Below are 15997 nucleotides of genomic sequence, written 5' to 3' on the forward strand. Positions count from 1 at the left end.
AAGAACTTTGGTTTAGGATTGACAGGTCGTACAAGCCTCTGGACAGCAGTTCTGTCTCGCGAGACCCGCCCCCGCGAGAAGCCTAGGAAGAGCCCGCCTTCGGCTGCCCGGCCAATGCGGCGCGGGGGCGGGGATTGTTTGCGTCGCGGCCGGAACGGAAAGTGGGTCAGCGCCGGCGGAGCGCGTTGGCCGCAGGTGAGCCGCGCCGGCCCAGCCCGGCCAGGCCCGGCGGTCGGCGCGCTGACCTTGCAGGCGGTCAAACCGGCCCCTCTTTGTTCTCCGGTGGTGGCGCTCGGGTTTCTGGGCGGAGACCTCGGAGCCAGGTGCCAGCAACAACGCCGTAGCGAGATCCGCGAGCCTCTGGCGAGGGAAGGAAGCAACCTCTGGCCCCGCGGAGGCCGAGCGTGGCCGCGGCCCGGGACGTCTCTGGTTCATTCATTGGGTTCCTACTGTGTGCTCCTGTGCGGCGCTCCCAGCCCCACTGCCGCGGGGTGTTGGGCGCGGCGGCGTTCGGCCCCTTTGTGGGTGGCCGGGGCGAGGTAGGGTAGTGCAGTGGGTCTGCAGGGGATGGGAGGCAACTAGGACAGAGCCGACTTGTTAGACCCAGACAGTCCACTCGGGAGAGGAGGTCCAGCCCTCCCGCAGCCTTGCATTTTGTCCCAAGATCGTCGTCAAGGCCCGAGTAGAGTTTAAGGTTGTATCAACGACTGAACTGGGTTTGTAGTGTGTGGAGCGGGATGGGTCAGGGGGAGTTGTGTGGTGCAAGCAGTGGGTCTCTGGCGACAAGGAGGAACCACTTCAGGTGTGTTGGAAGAAGGGGTGTCTGGAGTGGATGACAGCCGTGTTTCTGGCATGAGGAACTGCATGCTGGGGATGCCATTTGCCAAAGTGGACAGCGGAGGAGGAGCAAGTTAAGTGTCATATGCTTGAGGGGCAGCAGCTCCTGAACGGAATGTAGAGATGGGTCGGGGCATCTCCAGAGTTATGGGTGTCTGGGTTGTGTTTCACACCATCGCCCTCGGCTTGATTAAGGTGCTCAGATATTGGAGCCAGGTATGAGCTTACGGGAGTTCCTGGAGCCCAGGAACTCCAGGCTCAGTGTCTGGGGCGCTGGGGTCCCCATCCTTTGGTGGGTCTATGACCTAGCCTGCCACGTGGCCCAGAAGTGCCAGGGGGTGGTATTGTGGGATTTGGGTTTTCTGATACATTACATGTCTTTAAGGCTTACAATTTTTTTTTATTCCAGGTCCTTTCCACTATGGCCCGGCGTCCACGGAGTAGCAGGGCTTGGCACTTTGTTCTGAGTGCAGCCCGCCGAGACGCAGATGCCCGAGCTGTGGCTTTGGCAGGCACCACTAACTGGGGCTATGACTCTGATGGGCAGGTAGGTCCCAGTAGCAAGATGGGAATGACCAGTGTATGGATGGGGAGTAAAAAGGACTGAGGTAGGTGACTAGACTGTCTCCTGGTATATCGTGCTCGGAAGGAGGGCTCTTTGGCCTGGTAAAGATCGTGTAGCCTGAGGGTGACAGAGACTCAAGATGGATAGAGGTCCTGGCCCCGGGAATGTAAGTCCTGGACAGTGCTGGTCAGTGTACAACAGATGCCTGCTCATCAGCCCTGCCAGTTTCCATAATGGTTGTTGCCAACTTGGTACCCACTTTCTGAATATTTTTGTTTTTGTGTGCCATAGTTAATAGGTAGTTGACAGACCTATGTGGAGTTTGTTCTCTCCTTCCACCTTTATTTGGGATCTGGGAATCAAACTTAGGTTGTCCTTGATGTACAGTAGCAAGCATACACATGCTGAGCCTTCTTGATAACCCTGGATGTTTCTTTTGCTGCACAGATACTCACTTTATACTCCTGTGTATAAATATTCACTTCATTTAAGGATCCGTGATTTTTTTTCCTTTTTGAGATGTCTCTGTGTAACTCTGGCTTTCCTGGATCTAGATCAAGCTAGCCTTGAACTCAAGAGATGTGCCTGCCTCTGTTTCCCAAGTTCTGGGATCAAAGGCGTGTTCCACCATGCCCAGCTTCTTTACTTTTAGAAATAGTCTCACACTGTCCCACAGGCTGGCCTTGGAGTTAAGGCAGTTTATTTATTGTGTGGGCTATGTGTGCTATGGTGAGCATGTGGCAGTCAGGACAACTTGCAGGAGTCAGTTCTCTCCTTCTACCATTTCATACCCTGGGGATCAAACTCAGGTCATCAAAAATTTTTTAAATCTGTAGTTCTTGAAGTTCAAATTTCCAAGACTTCCTTTGTGGCCGACTTAAGGCACAGGGAGGCCCAGGAATGCAAGGCACAGGGCAGGGACCAGCTTGATGCACCTGACTAGGCTCTTGGGGGTGGCTCCTCATTTGTCTTGCTATACTGGACTGGTATTCTGGCTCTGCCCTTCCTTGCCTCTACTCTGATGTCACAGCTCCCTGTAGCACAGAGTCCCTCACCAGGTTGTGAGGAAAACTTGGAAGCTGTAGATTACTGAGTTGGTCAGCAGTGTCCTAGACCCTTCTTGGGGGCTTCAGAGCTTGAGAGGTCAGCCCAAATTTTCAGCTAGATCTGATGACAATGTACCCTGGAGCAGCCTGTGTGCCTGTTCCTGTCTCACAGTCATCACTGAGGGATGGAAGCAGTGACACACACATGCCTGTCAAGCAATGAGTTTGCAGCCATGTAGTCAGGTGGCAGTGAGTTCCTGGTGTCCCTGGGCCCTTTGTTGGCTTGAACATCCCTTCCTCCCTCCCTCCTGTCCTAGGTAGATTTACCTTATCCCCTGATTCCTGATTCAGTGGATTTATCTTGGCTTTAGGGGACCCGAACTTTGTCGGTGGGTACAAGGTCTGCTCTATCTGGGGTACAAGCCTTTCCTTTAGGCAAGATAGCTGTTCTTGTTGGCTTCTGAGGTGCCTAAGTTCACCTTGGTTGACTACATATCCTTTGTCTGGCTCTTTGTGGAGTCACTACTCCAACTACACAGCCTGGAGTTGGAGGTCAGTTTCAAGTCTCCCCTCAGCTGTCGCTGGCCTCACTTGTTTGTGGTACTGTCCAACCACCATGATGGTTCTTAGGATATGGTATGGGATTTGGTGCCCTCTTCGAGAGCCGGTGATATTGCAGGCAGAAGACAGGATAGTGGAGAACCTGGGTATTGTGAAAAGAATATGGGTTGAAAGATCTGGACCAAGCTCCTCTTGTTGGCTGAATGCTCCCATCTAGAGAATGCAATGAAGACCTGGTAGCTGTAACAGGGCTGGCTATGTGGCTGGATAGATGTAACTCTGGGGTGGACGGTAGACTTTATGTGGCGGTCTGTTCAGGTTATAGAAGGGTCATGGACTGTGTGCGTCATGGTAGGGCCAGACAGCTCAAGGAGTTAGAGGCCAAAGCATCAGGGACTGCCAAGCCAGCTAGCCTAGCATCAAAACAGGGACCCAAGGGCCTGCAGAGCAGCTGAATATGACCAATCTAGCTTTGTTTACACCTCCATCAGACTCTGAGGACTGAGCTCAAGCCTCAAAGACTGCACCTTTGAAGCAGCCACACTAGTCCATTAGGACTCATTAAGTGTGCTCCTTTTGCCTTCAGTGACCTTACATGGGGTGGAAGCACACATCCTAAGGCTTAGGTCTTAAGGCTGTGAGGTGCTGGATGCTAGACCTTACTGGCAGCACCAGCTCCGTGATTTAGGAGACTGTAAGCTACCTGGAGGTACCTCTAGGTGGGCGCTGGAGAGCCCCGTCTCATGTGGGCTTCTAGCTGAGCAAAAATGGGACTGAGAGCTATATATTGAGTTTCAGAGTTCCATTAAGAAGCCGAGTGAGAAGCTGTTACCCTCAGGCCACCTCCTCATTTCACCATACTCTTTCAGGCATGGAGGTCAGTTTTAGCACTGAGATTGCTTATGCTGGACACTGGAGAACCCCAGGATTCTTCTCTGGTGGATATGAGAAGGGGTCAGGTAGCCTGGCCATGGGGAAGCTGCCATAAATAGAGCAATCTGCCCCTTCCCTCCCAGCACAGCGACTCAGACTCTGACCCTGAGTACTCTTCCCTGCCACCATCCATCCCCAGTGCTGTGCCTGTGACAGGAGAGTCCTTTTGTGACTGTGAGGGCCAGAATGAGGCTACCTTCTGCAACAGTCTACATACAACACACCGTGGCAGGGACTGCCGTTGTGGTGAGGAGGATGAGGGTGAGTGCCCTGTCACCAGGGGGGGCGGGCTGGGCTGGGCACATTCTCTGGAGGAGGTACAGCTTTGCTCCAGCTCTGCCTAGTTTGGGCCCTGTGTCTTCCAGATTTTGATTGGGTCTGGGATGACCTGAACAAGTCCTCAGCTGCCTTGCTGAGCTGTGACAACCGTAAGGTCAGCTTTCACGTGGAGTACAGCTGCGGCACTGCGGCCATTCGGGGCACTAAGGAGCTAGGGGATGGCCAGCACTTCTGGGAAATCAAGATGACCTCTCCTGTGTATGGCACTGACATGGTAAATGGCCAGGCAAGAGGGTAGCTGCCATGGGCCCTGCCCCTAGGCACCTAACTAGCCCAGCCCTGCTGTTTGCAGATGGTGGGCATTGGGACATCAGATGTAGACCTGGACAAGTACCACCACACATTCTGCAGCCTGCTTGGCAGGGATGAAGACAGCTGGGGCCTCTCCTATACTGGTGTGTATTGCCTGGGTTGTGGGTAGGGCTAGCAGTGCTACAGACCTCTCCCAGGCTTACCCATCTGCTGCTCCCAGGGCTCCTCCATCACAAAGGTGACAAGACAAGCTTCTCTTCACGCTTCGGCCAGGGCTCTATTATTGGCGTACACTTGGATACCTGGCATGGGACACTGACCTTCTTCAAGAACAGGAAGTGCATAGGTGAGGGTGACCCTGGAGAGCAGAGAGGGGAGCCTCTAGGGTGGGGTCAGGCAGTCTGTGGTCTGAAGCTCTCAAGGGTGGATGTGGCTGAAGCCAAGCTGGGGTTAGCAGGCCAGAGGTGAGCCTGTGTTCTGTTCAGAGTAGCATGAGCTCTTCACCTTGGCGCATTATGGGAGGAGCTTCCTGGCACATGACCTACATGGCACTCAGGCTGAGTCTTCCTTTCAGGAGTGGCTGCCACTCGGCTGCAAAACAGAAGGTTTTACCCGATGGTGTGCTCCACAGCTGCCAAGAGCAGCATGAAAGTCATCCGCTCCTGTGCCAGCTCCACCTCCCTGCAATACCTGTGCTGCTATCGCCTGCGTCAGTTGCGGCCAAACTCAGGGGACACCCTTGAGGGCCTGCCCTTGCCCCCTGGCCTCAAGCAAGTGCTACATAACAAGCTGGGCTGGGTCCTGAGCATGAACTGCAGTCGCTGGAAGTCCCCCGGACCTCCCTCTGGCACAGCCACAACTGGTGCCACGAGCCCAGAAACCAGGCCCTGTCAGAGGAAGCGCTGCAGAAGAAGCTGACTTCTCCAGCTGGAGCGCAGCTGCCTTCTTCTGTGCCTTCCAGGGCAGCAGCAGAGCGAGAACTGAGGTCTGTCTAGGCTTGTCCCCATCTCCCTGAAGCCAGGACGATCTTCCTGTTGGCCATGGAGCGTGGAAGCCATTCTGCATGTGCTGGTGGGAAAGCCGCATCTGTGCTGTGGGTTGCTGTGTGTCTCGGGAACAACAGCCCAAACACTTCTGGACCTAGATTACAAGCCTGGGATGCTAGCTGACTCAGAGTGATACACTCAGCCCAGGGAAGAAGACATGGGCTATCCCAACCCACAGGGCCTTGAGGTTTTCCTGACTTGCAACTGCATGTTGTCAGCTCTTGCCCATTACAGAGATGTCAGTGGGTGCCCTGTGAAGGGTTTTTGTCTTGTTCCCATAGGCTATAACATTAAAAGAGTCCTCAGTAGGGCCTGAGCTGCCTGTGCCCTGTTTACCTTCCACTGTGTCTGTCCAGCAGCTTGGATCTCTTCTCCTGAGGGTCTTGCTACTTCTTCCTGAGGCTCCACCCTAAACTTCCAGATAACAATGGGAGTGGGGATTGCCCAGCTGGGCACTCAGCACAGGGCTAAGGGCTCACTGAAGCCCCAGTCACTCCAGGGCCCTTGCTGCTTACTGCCCTCCAGATTCTTCTGTTCACCCCAGCTTGCCTTACCACCTTCACCTCCTATGATGCTCTCATTTGACCAGAGAGCAACAGTCTCCCCCAGGCTGAAAAAAGTATGGTGGCTGAGCCCAAACCTCGCCTGCCTCTCAGTGACGGTCAGTCTGTCTCTTGGGCAGGCTTTTCCTTTTCTGCTGATGGGCAGGAAGCAGCCCAAAGGTGTCACAGGCGTGGTCAAGAGCTGAGGTCCAGCAGAAGGTCGGGGTTGGTGGTGGTCAAGAAGACACAGATTCGGCGTGAGATGTCAGGTCCTACCCTGCGGGGATGCCTGCCACTGTGGACCTTCACAGGGAGGTCAGCTAGGAGACTCAGGCGTTCTTGCTCTGTGCTGCAGTCCAGAAGAGCCTAGAGTGGGCACAGGTGTGAGTAAGTGGGCATTAGGTCCTAGTCCTGGGAGGGGGGACTTGGGGGATTCACCTGTTGCAGAAGGCGGGGGGAGGGGAAGGCGGTGACAACAGCATCAGCCACAGCTGAGCTGACCCGATTGAACTGTCTGATTTGCTGCCACCACACTCCTCGGAGCCCAGAGCCATCTTTGGTCACTCGTTGGCCTGAGGCCCAGTGCCCTGCTGTACAGAAGGAAAAGGCCAGGGAGTCGCGGTACTGCCTGAAATGAGAGAAACCCAGACAGACAATTTGAGGACCCTTCATCTGTGCAGCCGTCCAGTCTTGTCCCACCTCCACTCTGTCCCTGCAGGGTTACATACTTAATGGGGCGCTGAGAGAGGGCCTTGGTGAAGGCACACACATACTGACTCAGCTCCTGCCATGAGGCGACCAGCAGCACATCCAGGTTTGCGTGGAGCTGAAGCAGCACCAGGGCCTGTGATGCACAAGAGTGGGAATGGGCTGGATGTCCCCTGAGGAAGGCCAACCCAATTATGCTAGAAACTAAGCCTAGCTCTGACAGGTCGAAGACAGCAGCCCAAGTGCAGAGACCAAGGCCAGCCAGCCATCTACTCATCCAGTGGCAGCCCTCACCTCTTCCACCTCAGGCCAGCTGATGGCCACCTTGGATTGGGCGTCCTTTGACTTCTTTAGCTGCCATGTCTTCTGAGAACTGGGTTGGTGAGACCTGAACAGAGGGGACCTTTGGGCTCCCAAGTCTCTTGCCTTTGCAGGGCCCACCCAGGGCAAGTGGGGCCAGCTGTAACACAGCAGCCCCTAGAGGCAATCCCATTTTTTCTGGAATCCCATCCAAGCCAGCCCTATGGTTTAGGGAGAGTGGTACCACAGGTATGCATCCAGTCCAATGACAGCCAGGTGGGGGCGGGTGGGACTGTTAGGAGAAAGCCAGGGCGTGGAGCAAGGTGGGCCTGTGATCTGAAAGGAAGAACAGCCACACACCTGTTCACAGGAGGGCTATGGCTACAGGCCCATAGCCACCAGTATGGCTGGTTTCCAGAGGGAAGAGGAACTGGATGAAGCTCATAGGTCTGTTCTCTAGGAAATGGATCTGCTTCCTTAAGGCCCAGGAGTACACAGGCGCACTCCAGGTTTTGGTGTAGAAGTGAGCCAGCCCCCTTGCCTCTGGTCCACTTACTTCAACACCCAGGCTGGCCATTGGCTGGCCACCCAGCAGGTACTTGACAAATGTTGGCCCTTGGACACCAGCACCCACAAAGAGTTTAGCAGAATTGTACTGCAGGCAAATTGATCAGTTAGGCATCGTTTCCCTTGAGTCTAGGGAACACCAGCAGCCGAGTGAGGGATCCTCAACTGCTGTAGGCAGATCCCACAGCCCCCTCATATGGACATTACCGGCCACTATTCTAGGTTCCTCCTCCACCCCTGGCCAGTTTGCAGCCCAGATCACCATACTTAGTTCTCCCAAAGGACCTTCAATGCTCTTGTGTCTAGAGCACTCAGCAGGTCTCCTCATATTATCCTCAACATCCCTATGGTAGCTCCAGCCCATCCGAGACTGGGGAACCAGCCCTACAAGACAAATAATAGGTCTTCCCCCAAGTACCTGGGTCAGCTGCATAGCACTCTGAAGAAACTCCGGGGGTTCTAACAGCAGCATCTGTTCCTGCTCATTCTCAGCCCATGCCTCCAGAGGCACCTGTAGGAGACATTACCGGTCTTGCTAACCACCTGTGTGGGCCCAAGGCTCCCCCACCCCTACCCGGGGTTGCCCAGTCATTAAACACTATCGGCAACTCCTACTCTCGACACAGTTAAGTTGAGGTCTGCCAGGACTGCTTCCGAGAAGTCCCAGAGGACAAAACTAGCCCAACTCCATGAACAGCAGGAACCTCGACCCCATTCTCATTGCCACCAGGAGATTATGGCAGCGGTTGAGTTCAGGTTTCTTGTATTAAGAAATGAGAGTTGGGTATCCTCCAGCTTTTAGGTTACTCCTGTGCGAGGCAAGAAAGATGAAGGCAACTACTTCGCTAGCCAGAGGCAAAAGTGAAACATGAAATAAGACTGTCACTGGGCTGGTGATAGGGAGACACTCACACTGCTGGGGGCTGGGTCGGGCCTGACAACGCTCCACTGCAGGCTGCGGGACTGGCGCTGTGGCTCGATGCGGCACTCACACCCTAGCGTGCCCAGCGCCTCCATCAGGATGTCGGAGCCTGCATCTTCCAGGACAGCTGGACAGCCAGGCAGGCGACAGCTTGGTCATTCCACCCTCTCCCGTGAGGGCTTGTGGGTGACAACGCCACCCTGATGTATATGGCCTGCCCCAAGTTCCCAACCTCTCCGCCCCGGGCCCCGCACCTGGATCCACACACACTGTCAGACGACTCAGGACCTGATCCGCCCGCAACGCCTTGGCCGCAGCCCTGTCCTCTCTTACTGTACTGGAGACTTGCGTGCCAACCTCCCTAGCGGCGGCACCTTCGCCGTCTGAGTCAGAGATCTCCCAGGTTTGAGGTCGCCGCTGGCCCCGGCCCCGGCCCCGGCCCCGGCCCCGGCCGCAACACGAGCCCGTGACTCTCCTGGGTGCTACCTCTTCCATAGCTCACCTTTCCTACAGCTTCCGGATGTACCCGGATGTTTTTGTACCGGACACCGTCCGCTTCCGGATCGGGAGAGCTCTGGAAGCCAGGTTTCCGGTGGTATAAGGGCACAGGCATGGCGCGGAAAAAAGTGAGGCCCCGGCTGATCGCCGAGCTGGCCCGCCGCGTGCGCGCCTTGCGCGAGCAGCGGAACCAGCCGCGAGATTCGCAGCTCTACGCCCTAGACTACGAGACTCTGACCCGGCCGCACTCGGGTCGCCGGCTGCCGGTGCGCGCCTGGGCCGACGTGCGCCGTGAGAGCCGCCTCTTCCAGCTGCTCGCCCGCCTCCCAGTGTTCGGCTTGGGCCGTCTGGTCACCCGCAAGTCCTGGCTGTGGCAGCACGACGAGCCGTGCTACTGGCGCCTCACGCGCGTGAGACCCGACTACACGGCACAGGTGCGCTCTCACTGTGCTGCCCGTTCTTGTCTACGCTTTCTCCATCTTGCCCACCCTGGGCTACATCAGCTGGTTCTACCCACCCCGAACCACCTGGGCTTTTATGTCTCCCTTACCCACGTAACTTAGTGGCAGGGGCGCTACGTTGACAATCCCCCCTCTTGTTCTGCAGAACCTGGACCACGGGAGGGCCTGGGGCATCCTGACCTTCAAAGGTAAGGCTGGGTGCTGCTTGGAATCGGTGGTTCGCAGATTATCCAGCCAGCCGACAGTCAGCTTATCTTCTTTCCCCAGGGAAGACTGAGGATAAAGCTCGGGAAATCGAGCAAGTCATGTACCACGACTGGCGGCTGGTACCCAAGCACGAAGAGGAGGCCTTCACAGCCTTCACTGCCAAACCAGAGGACGGATTGAACCCTGTCCCCTACCCACCTTTGCTGCGGGCCATGATCCTCGCTGAACGACAGAAAAACGGGGATACCAGCGTCCAGGAACCGCTCCTGAACCTAGAGGGGACTCGGGTGCATCCTTGGGACTACCCTGCAAAACAGGAGACCAAAGGGAGGGCCAAGGGCACCCCAGTCTAACTGCCATCCATGATGGGCAGAGTGGCCATGTTTGTTATTTGATGAACAAGTATCTTAGACTGTGACAAACATCCCCTTTGGTGGAGAGTTAGACCCTACAGCCCTGACACACCTGCCAATGAATGATGGGGCAGTTGACAGGCTGTCATTTTCAGGTGGCCTTTTGCTCATACCTGCGTCTGGAAATAAATGCACGAAGCGGCCGGTGTTGTGCTTTCATTACGTGGGCACCTCAGGACGGGGTGTGGGGTGGGGGCGGAGTAGGGAAGCCGGGAGTGCGGAGCAGGGCTCCTGGTGCTCCAGTACACTCAGGCAGGTCTTGGGCGCTGTCGCTGTGCCCTGGGCTCAAATGTGCTGGGACTGCAGAGTCCGCGCCCCGAGGTCCTTTAAGGGAGGCCCCGCCCCCTCGCCGCCTGGTCCGCCCCAGCCGCCGCCATGATCTGCCTGGTGCTAACCATCTTCGCCAACCTCTTTCCCGCAGGTGAGCACCAGGGCGGGCTGGGTCTGGGCTGAGGGCAGTGCGGTGGGGCATGCCTGAAACCAGTGCTCCCGCAGCCTACAGCGGCGTGAACGAGCGCACGTTCTTGGCAGTGAAGCCCGACGGCGTGCAGCGGCGGCTGGTGGGCGAGATCGTGCGTCGCTTTGAGAGGAAAGGCTTCAAATTGGTGGCACTAAAGCTAGTGAAGGTATGGGCTCACAAAGGAGCTGGTAGATCCAGGAAGGGAATCGAGATGGCATAGTGTCAGGGCCCTGGCACTGATAAGCTACCCCTCCCCTAGGCCTCCGAAGAGCTGCTGCGGGAGCATTATGCGGAGCTGCACGAGAGACCCTTCTACAGCCGATTAGTTAAATACATGAGCTCTGGTCCGGTGGTGGCCATGGTGAGTTTCTGATGACCTGCAAGGGGAGGGCGAAGCCTTGGGGGAGCCCTTTTGGCGCTGACAGTACTCCCTGCAGGTGTGGCAAGGGCTGGACGTCGTACGTGCCTCACGGGCCCTCATAGGGGCCACTGACCCAGGGGACGCTATGCCTGGCACCATCCGTGGGGATTTCTGCGTGGAGGTTGGCAAGTAAGTACTACCAAACTCCCTGGCCACCCTCACCCTTCCTCCTCTGCTCACTAGCCATTCCCGCACAGGAATGTGATTCATGGCAGTGACTCGGTGGAAAGTGCTCACAGAGAGATTGCGCTTTGGTTCCGTGAGGATGAACTTCTGTGCTGGGAAGACAGCGCCGGGCATTGGCTATATGAGTAGACGGCACAGAAGTCAGCATTACCAACCTGGAGGTTGTTGGTCTTCTGCGAGCCTCACGAAACTCAGCAGCAGTGATAGTGCTGTGGGTGCCGGTCCACCCAACCCAGTCTGTCCAGGGACAGCCATTCCCACATCCCTCCCTGTATTTCTTTTCATAATAAACTGCAGAAAACCCTTGTGCACTGGCATAGTTTCAAGACAAAAGTAGTGTTAAGACATTTATTACATACAGAGCAGATATGTGAGTTCACTTGCAAGGCCAAAGCCTGAGGAGAGTTGCACTGGCCCCTTCCTCCAGCTGCACCCACCCAGTTAACCCCAGTCACTTCACAATCCTGTGGGAACAGACAAGGGACATACATCACAGTGGAGAGGTGGCAGGGTGGTGGGGAGAAGCCTACAGCTGCATATTGATGCAGCTCGTCATGGCCAGATGGGCTCAGGGGCAACACCCCTGGATCTGTGCTTCTCTGGTTGGGAGAGGGCAGTAGAAGCCAGCTGACCCTGATCACTGCCCCTGGAAGAGTTTAAGACCAGGGCCAGGGCAGCACCTGCCTCCACACACTTGCTTTTAACTGTGCCCATCCTGGCCAATCCTCAGCTCTTCTGGCCTCTGCCTGGCAGCCTCTTGTTAGTTGCTTTCCAAAGGAGCAGGCCACAGCTGGCAACCCTAGGCACTTAGTACGTGTCCGGGAACTGGGCTCCTTGGAGCCCTGTGCAGGAGGCAGGCCCTGGGAGCACACCATCCTCCATTAACCTGAGGCTGAGCCTGCATCCTAGGACTGACTCTGGGGACACCAGGGCCACCCTTCTTCCTGAGGCCTGTGCCTGCCCTGGCAGCCTGAGAAATTCTACCCTTGGGGATTCTGGGAGGGGCAGGGCTCGATGGTCTTGCTCCTCCAAGATGAATCTTGTGCCCAGGAAGAGCCTAGGGGACAGTGATCCGTGAGGGGCTGGACAATCTTGGGATCCCTTGGGTTAATGGATATCTGTCATCTTTTAAAGCAGCTGCCCCAGGGAGGCTGGCCCTGAGCTTTCATGCCAGGTTCCCAGGTAAGACCCAGGCAGGGGGCCAAGGGAATGTAAGTTTGGAGATGGGGGAAAGCCCAGAGTAGGCTGGCTGAGGTCCTGAATCTAGATAGTCCTGGCCTTGTTTCTGGGCAGAGGATGGTGGCTGGGTCTGGGTCCCTCAGGGAGAGCAAGGGTTTGGGAATCAGGAAACCCTTCCTCAGGGCTGCATGCAAAGCAAGTAGACTTGGGGAAGACTAGGCAGTATGAGGCTCTTGCTCCTGCCAGGACTGATGAGGCCTGAGTGGAGCCGGGGCCACCTGTGGGGGCTGCCCATAGCATTCTTGGTCCTGACTTACCCTGAGGGGCCCCTGGGACTTTATTTGAGCTGGGTGTTGGCCAGGGCCTGCTGGAGAGGGTGTCCCAGAGGCTCTCTCCTCCCTGATGGGAAAGACATCTGCTCCTGCCTCACTCCCCAAAACTTGCTTCACCCCTCTCTAACAGCTGGGGGCTGGACCTCAGGCAAAAAGCTGCAAGTTGAGAGGTTAAAAGGGGATGGACGAACCTGACTGCCCCAGGGAACAGGCGGGGGGGCAGGCAAGTAGGGTCCTATATACAGTTGGCATCAGGCAGGGCAGGTTCTCACTCAGGGGTGTAGGACACCTGCCACACGATGATGTGGCTGCGCTCAGCCTTGGACAACGTGGGCTTCACTTGGTTCACATCCCCGGCACCTTCCTCAGTTTCGTCATCCTCGCCGTCCCCTAGAGGGTTGGCAGCCATGAGGACTCCCACATGCCCACACCAGACCCTACCTCTAGTTTGTGCCTACTTACCAATGCGGAAGTCGATATAACCTTCACCACCACTCAGCACCAGTGCATTCTTCAACTTCTGGCCCTCAGAATCTGCAGCAGGTGCAGCAGGCCCAGGGCCCTCTGATGGGCTGTCTAGCACACTGCCATTGAGAGTGGCCAGCACATTTCCTGTCATGGGCAGAGGAATCTCAGGGCTGTAGCCTCCTGAAAAGGTCACAGCTGTGTTACACTAGCAAAGTGGGTTAAAGATCACGTGTGTACCTGGCACAGAGACAAAGAATTTGACAGCATCACGGTGCCCATGAAAGCAGAGCTGAGCCTGAGCCATGGAGCAGTAGGGGATGAAGCTACTGGCTGCCTTGTCACTGCTGTCGTCCCCATACACATGGATGATGCCCCCTGGGCGGGTCCCCTCCCCAGATGTTGGAGATGTCTTGTTGGCTGGGAAAACAGGGACAGGAGAATAGGACCACCTTATTTTCAGCAGGCATCTGGAGAAAGTGAGTGCTGGGGGCATAGCAAATGCCCTAAGCCACAAGAGGCAAGTGCTGAGAACTTACCTCGGAGTCCCAAAAGTTGGCCTCGATGCAAGACCACAGCTGTGGAGGAGAGAGGAAAGAAGACTGAGCTTGGCCAAAGAGGTGGCTCCCCACCCACCTACTCTGGGAACTCTTTAGCGCAGCTGCTACTTTCTTGATAGTGTCCTCTAGGGTTGGGAACTTACTCTCAGTCAGGGGGATGGAGATGACAACCCCGTTGCCAGTGCCCACCCATAGACGGTTGCCCGCAATGAGTAAGGCTGTGATGCGCACGAAGGAGAAGCCCAGCTTGCCAGTACCTAGGTAGGGACAGGAAGAGGGTCAGTGCAGCCAGTGATGGGTGTCCTAGGTGTTTTGCCTGGCACATCCCCTAAAATAGCATCTTTATTTGGTTTATATTGAGGCAAGCTCTCATGTAGCTTAGGATGGCCTCAAACTTGACTATGTAGCTAAAGATGACTTTGAACTTCTGATCCTTTTACTTCCACCTCCCAAGTGCTGGGATTATAGGCATATGCCCACCATGCCTGGCTCACCCAGCATTTTGCTAACATAGGGCTCGATGTCCACATCCTGCAGGTGCTGGTGGGTGTGAGCATGGTAGAGTCGAAGGGTGGAATCCAAGCGAATGGAGACCCATACTCCGTCACCGATCCAGGCCAGCTGCCGCACCTGGCTTTCCCGCCTTGGATGGGCATCAAATGATTTCTGTTGATTAATGGTAGTCAGTCAACAGGGGTGGGTAATGGAGAGGTGAGGGACCTGGGCTTGCTGTGTGGTGATGTGATGCAGGGCCCACCTTCATGTCATACAGCCTGTCCCAACCTCTAATCTGGCAGAAGCCCCTGTCCACTTTGGAGGTCATTGGCTTGCACTTGCCTCGATCTGCATTGTCTTGGGCTGGATGACATGCACCTTGTTCTTGTATCCACACCAGACTCGGTCGTCCACAACAGCCATGCAACGGATGGAGTGGTGTGGGTGGCCCAGGTCCATCAGGTGGTAGTTGCTAAGGTCCCATTGGCCATCTAGAAAGAGCCCAGAACATCTGCTCAAGACTGGCTAGGGTCTATTTCGGCCCACTGGTTCAGTGTGGAGGACCTATTGCGAGGCTCAGGGTGGACCAATGGATCCAGGGACCCAGGAACCCCTAGGCCTGCCTTTGCAATGGCCATGAGGGCTTACCCTCGCCACGATGGAAGATAGCCAGGGTCCCATCTGCAAGAGCTACCAGCACTCGGCCTTTGACATGCCTGGAATGGTAAGTCAGTGAGGTAGGCTGAGGTTGCTGGGCCCTTGAGTCCCTGACCCCACCCCTTAGTGGGGGCCACATACACCAGGCTCAGCACAGAGTCTTTTAGCTTGATGGAGTGCAGACACTTCTTCCAGTTGGCTACTGCTGAATGTACGTAGAGCCTGCAGGGTAAGGCAGGTGGGCAGAGCTTACATGGTTCATCGAGAACCCCCCTACCCCACCACGTCCCATGTCTTGTGTCTTTGCCTACCAGCCATTCTGGGCTCCTAGCCACATGGTGGGTGCAGCACTACTGGTAGTTGCTGAGGGCTCCCCACTGGGCTCCAACTGAGGCTGTACAATGCTGCCATCTGGCTCTGGCCCATTCTCACTACAAGAAGAATAGTAGCTGTAGCTACAGGGTGGGTTACAGAAGCACGTTTGCTACCTGCCGACCTCTGCCATCCTCCCTTCTACTCATCTGATGCAACCTACCTGGCAGGCTGGGTGCTGGAGGGTGGGGTAGGTGCAAGGTCAGTGAAGACATGCTCTGTGAGAGGCCCAGGCCGAACTGTGGTTGCTTCCGGCTCACTGGGACCAGGGTCTGGCACCTCTGTGGCTTCTGTGGCTTCTTCTGTGGATTGGGATGGGTTTACTTTCCCATTGGCAGTAGCTGCCACATCCCCTGTGGAAAGAAAGAGAAGTAAGCTTGGCAAGGCAGACAAAGACAAATGTGGGGATAAGGATAAGACCATCTGGGACTCACCCTGCCCCTTGTCCAGTACTGGAGTGTCTCCTCGGGAGGAACAGTTGCTACGTGGTACATTGCAGCGGGTAGCACACCCCACCAGAGTGATGCCAGCCAGCACACCATCAGCACCTGAGTCTTCGGGGTTCACATCACTGTCTAGGAACATCTCCCCAGGTGGATAGTCACTGTCACTGGCCGCTGGGGAAAAATTCCCAGCCCATCAGTCCAACATCACAAAGCCATCCAGAGTTTCA

General features: G+C 56.0%; 5 protein-coding genes across 24 annotated transcripts in view; 3 read left to right on the forward strand and 2 right to left on the reverse strand.

The window, feature by feature from the left end:
• Window positions 1–99: 99 nt before the first annotated feature.
• Window positions 100–5901, forward strand: Spsb3 (splA/ryanodine receptor domain and SOCS box containing 3). The gene is given in 9 exon segments (XM_027425008.2): window positions 100–369; window positions 371–468; window positions 470–539; window positions 1247–1384; window positions 4026–4203; window positions 4308–4495; window positions 4574–4676; window positions 4754–4879; window positions 5108–5901. Coding segments are annotated over 9 exon segments (1500 nt in total). The 5' UTR covers window positions 100–114; the 3' UTR covers window positions 5452–5901.
• On the reverse strand, window positions 1719–9146 carry Eme2 (essential meiotic structure-specific endonuclease subunit 2). The gene is made up of 10 exons (XM_027425009.2): window positions 8873–9146; window positions 8609–8745; window positions 8115–8207; window positions 7374–7465; window positions 7124–7217; window positions 6850–6965; window positions 6560–6749; window positions 5916–6487; window positions 4737–5124; window positions 1719–3151 (listed from the first exon to the last, which is right to left on the reverse strand). The coding sequence occupies exons 1-8, from the start codon at window positions 9111–9113 to the stop codon at window positions 6317–6319; spliced, it is 1134 nt and encodes a 377-aa protein (XP_027280810.1). The 5' UTR covers window positions 9114–9146; the 3' UTR covers window positions 1719–3151; window positions 4737–5124; window positions 5916–6316.
• A 33-nt stretch (window positions 9147–9179) lies between these two features.
• Window positions 9180–10340, forward strand: Mrps34 (mitochondrial ribosomal protein S34). Its single transcript, XM_027425011.1, has 3 exons — window positions 9180–9550; window positions 9723–9765; window positions 9845–10340. Exons 1-3 carry the CDS (start codon window positions 9230–9232, stop codon window positions 10135–10137), a joined length of 657 nt encoding a protein of 218 aa, XP_027280812.1. The 5' UTR covers window positions 9180–9229; the 3' UTR covers window positions 10138–10340.
• Window positions 10341–10480: 140 nt separating this feature from the next.
• Nme3 (NME/NM23 nucleoside diphosphate kinase 3) lies at window positions 10481–11579 on the forward strand. Its single transcript, XM_027425012.2, has 5 exons — window positions 10481–10618; window positions 10693–10823; window positions 10917–11018; window positions 11095–11207; window positions 11276–11579. The coding sequence occupies exons 1-5, from the start codon at window positions 10573–10575 to the stop codon at window positions 11391–11393; spliced, it is 510 nt and encodes a 169-aa protein (XP_027280813.1). The 5' UTR covers window positions 10481–10572; the 3' UTR covers window positions 11394–11579.
• A 19-nt stretch (window positions 11580–11598) lies between these two features.
• Mapk8ip3 (mitogen-activated protein kinase 8 interacting protein 3) overlaps window positions 11599–15997 on the reverse strand; it is a 42357-nt gene continuing 37958 nt past the window's right edge. For 13 of the 20 annotated variants that reach the window (XM_027425005.1, XM_027424985.1, XM_027424986.1 and 10 more), the window contains 12 exons: window positions 15759–15941; window positions 15488–15677; window positions 15264–15407; window positions 15094–15174; window positions 14944–15011; window positions 14638–14786; window positions 14295–14466; window positions 13944–14057; window positions 13780–13818; window positions 13481–13660; window positions 13238–13387; window positions 11599–13165 (listed from right to left, as the gene is read on the reverse strand). In XM_027425005.1, coding sequence (XP_027280806.1) covers window positions 13044–13165; window positions 13238–13387; window positions 13481–13660; window positions 13780–13818; window positions 13944–14057; window positions 14295–14466; window positions 14638–14786; window positions 14944–15011; window positions 15094–15174; window positions 15264–15407; window positions 15488–15677; window positions 15759–15941 — 1592 coding nt within the window. In that variant the 3' untranslated portion in view covers window positions 11599–13043. The remainder of the gene's footprint in view (window positions 13166–13237; window positions 13388–13480; window positions 13661–13779; window positions 13819–13943; window positions 14058–14294; window positions 14467–14637; window positions 14787–14943; window positions 15012–15093; window positions 15175–15263; window positions 15408–15487; window positions 15678–15758; window positions 15942–15997) is intronic. The other 7 variants (XM_035447707.1, XM_027424992.1, XM_027424998.1 and 4 more) reach the window with 1 other exon arrangement.

This window comes from Cricetulus griseus, chromosome 7 (genome assembly GCF_003668045.3).
Source record: "Cricetulus griseus strain 17A/GY chromosome 7, alternate assembly CriGri-PICRH-1.0, whole genome shotgun sequence".
Lineage (NCBI taxonomy): Eukaryota > Metazoa > Chordata > Mammalia > Rodentia > Cricetidae > Cricetulus > Cricetulus griseus.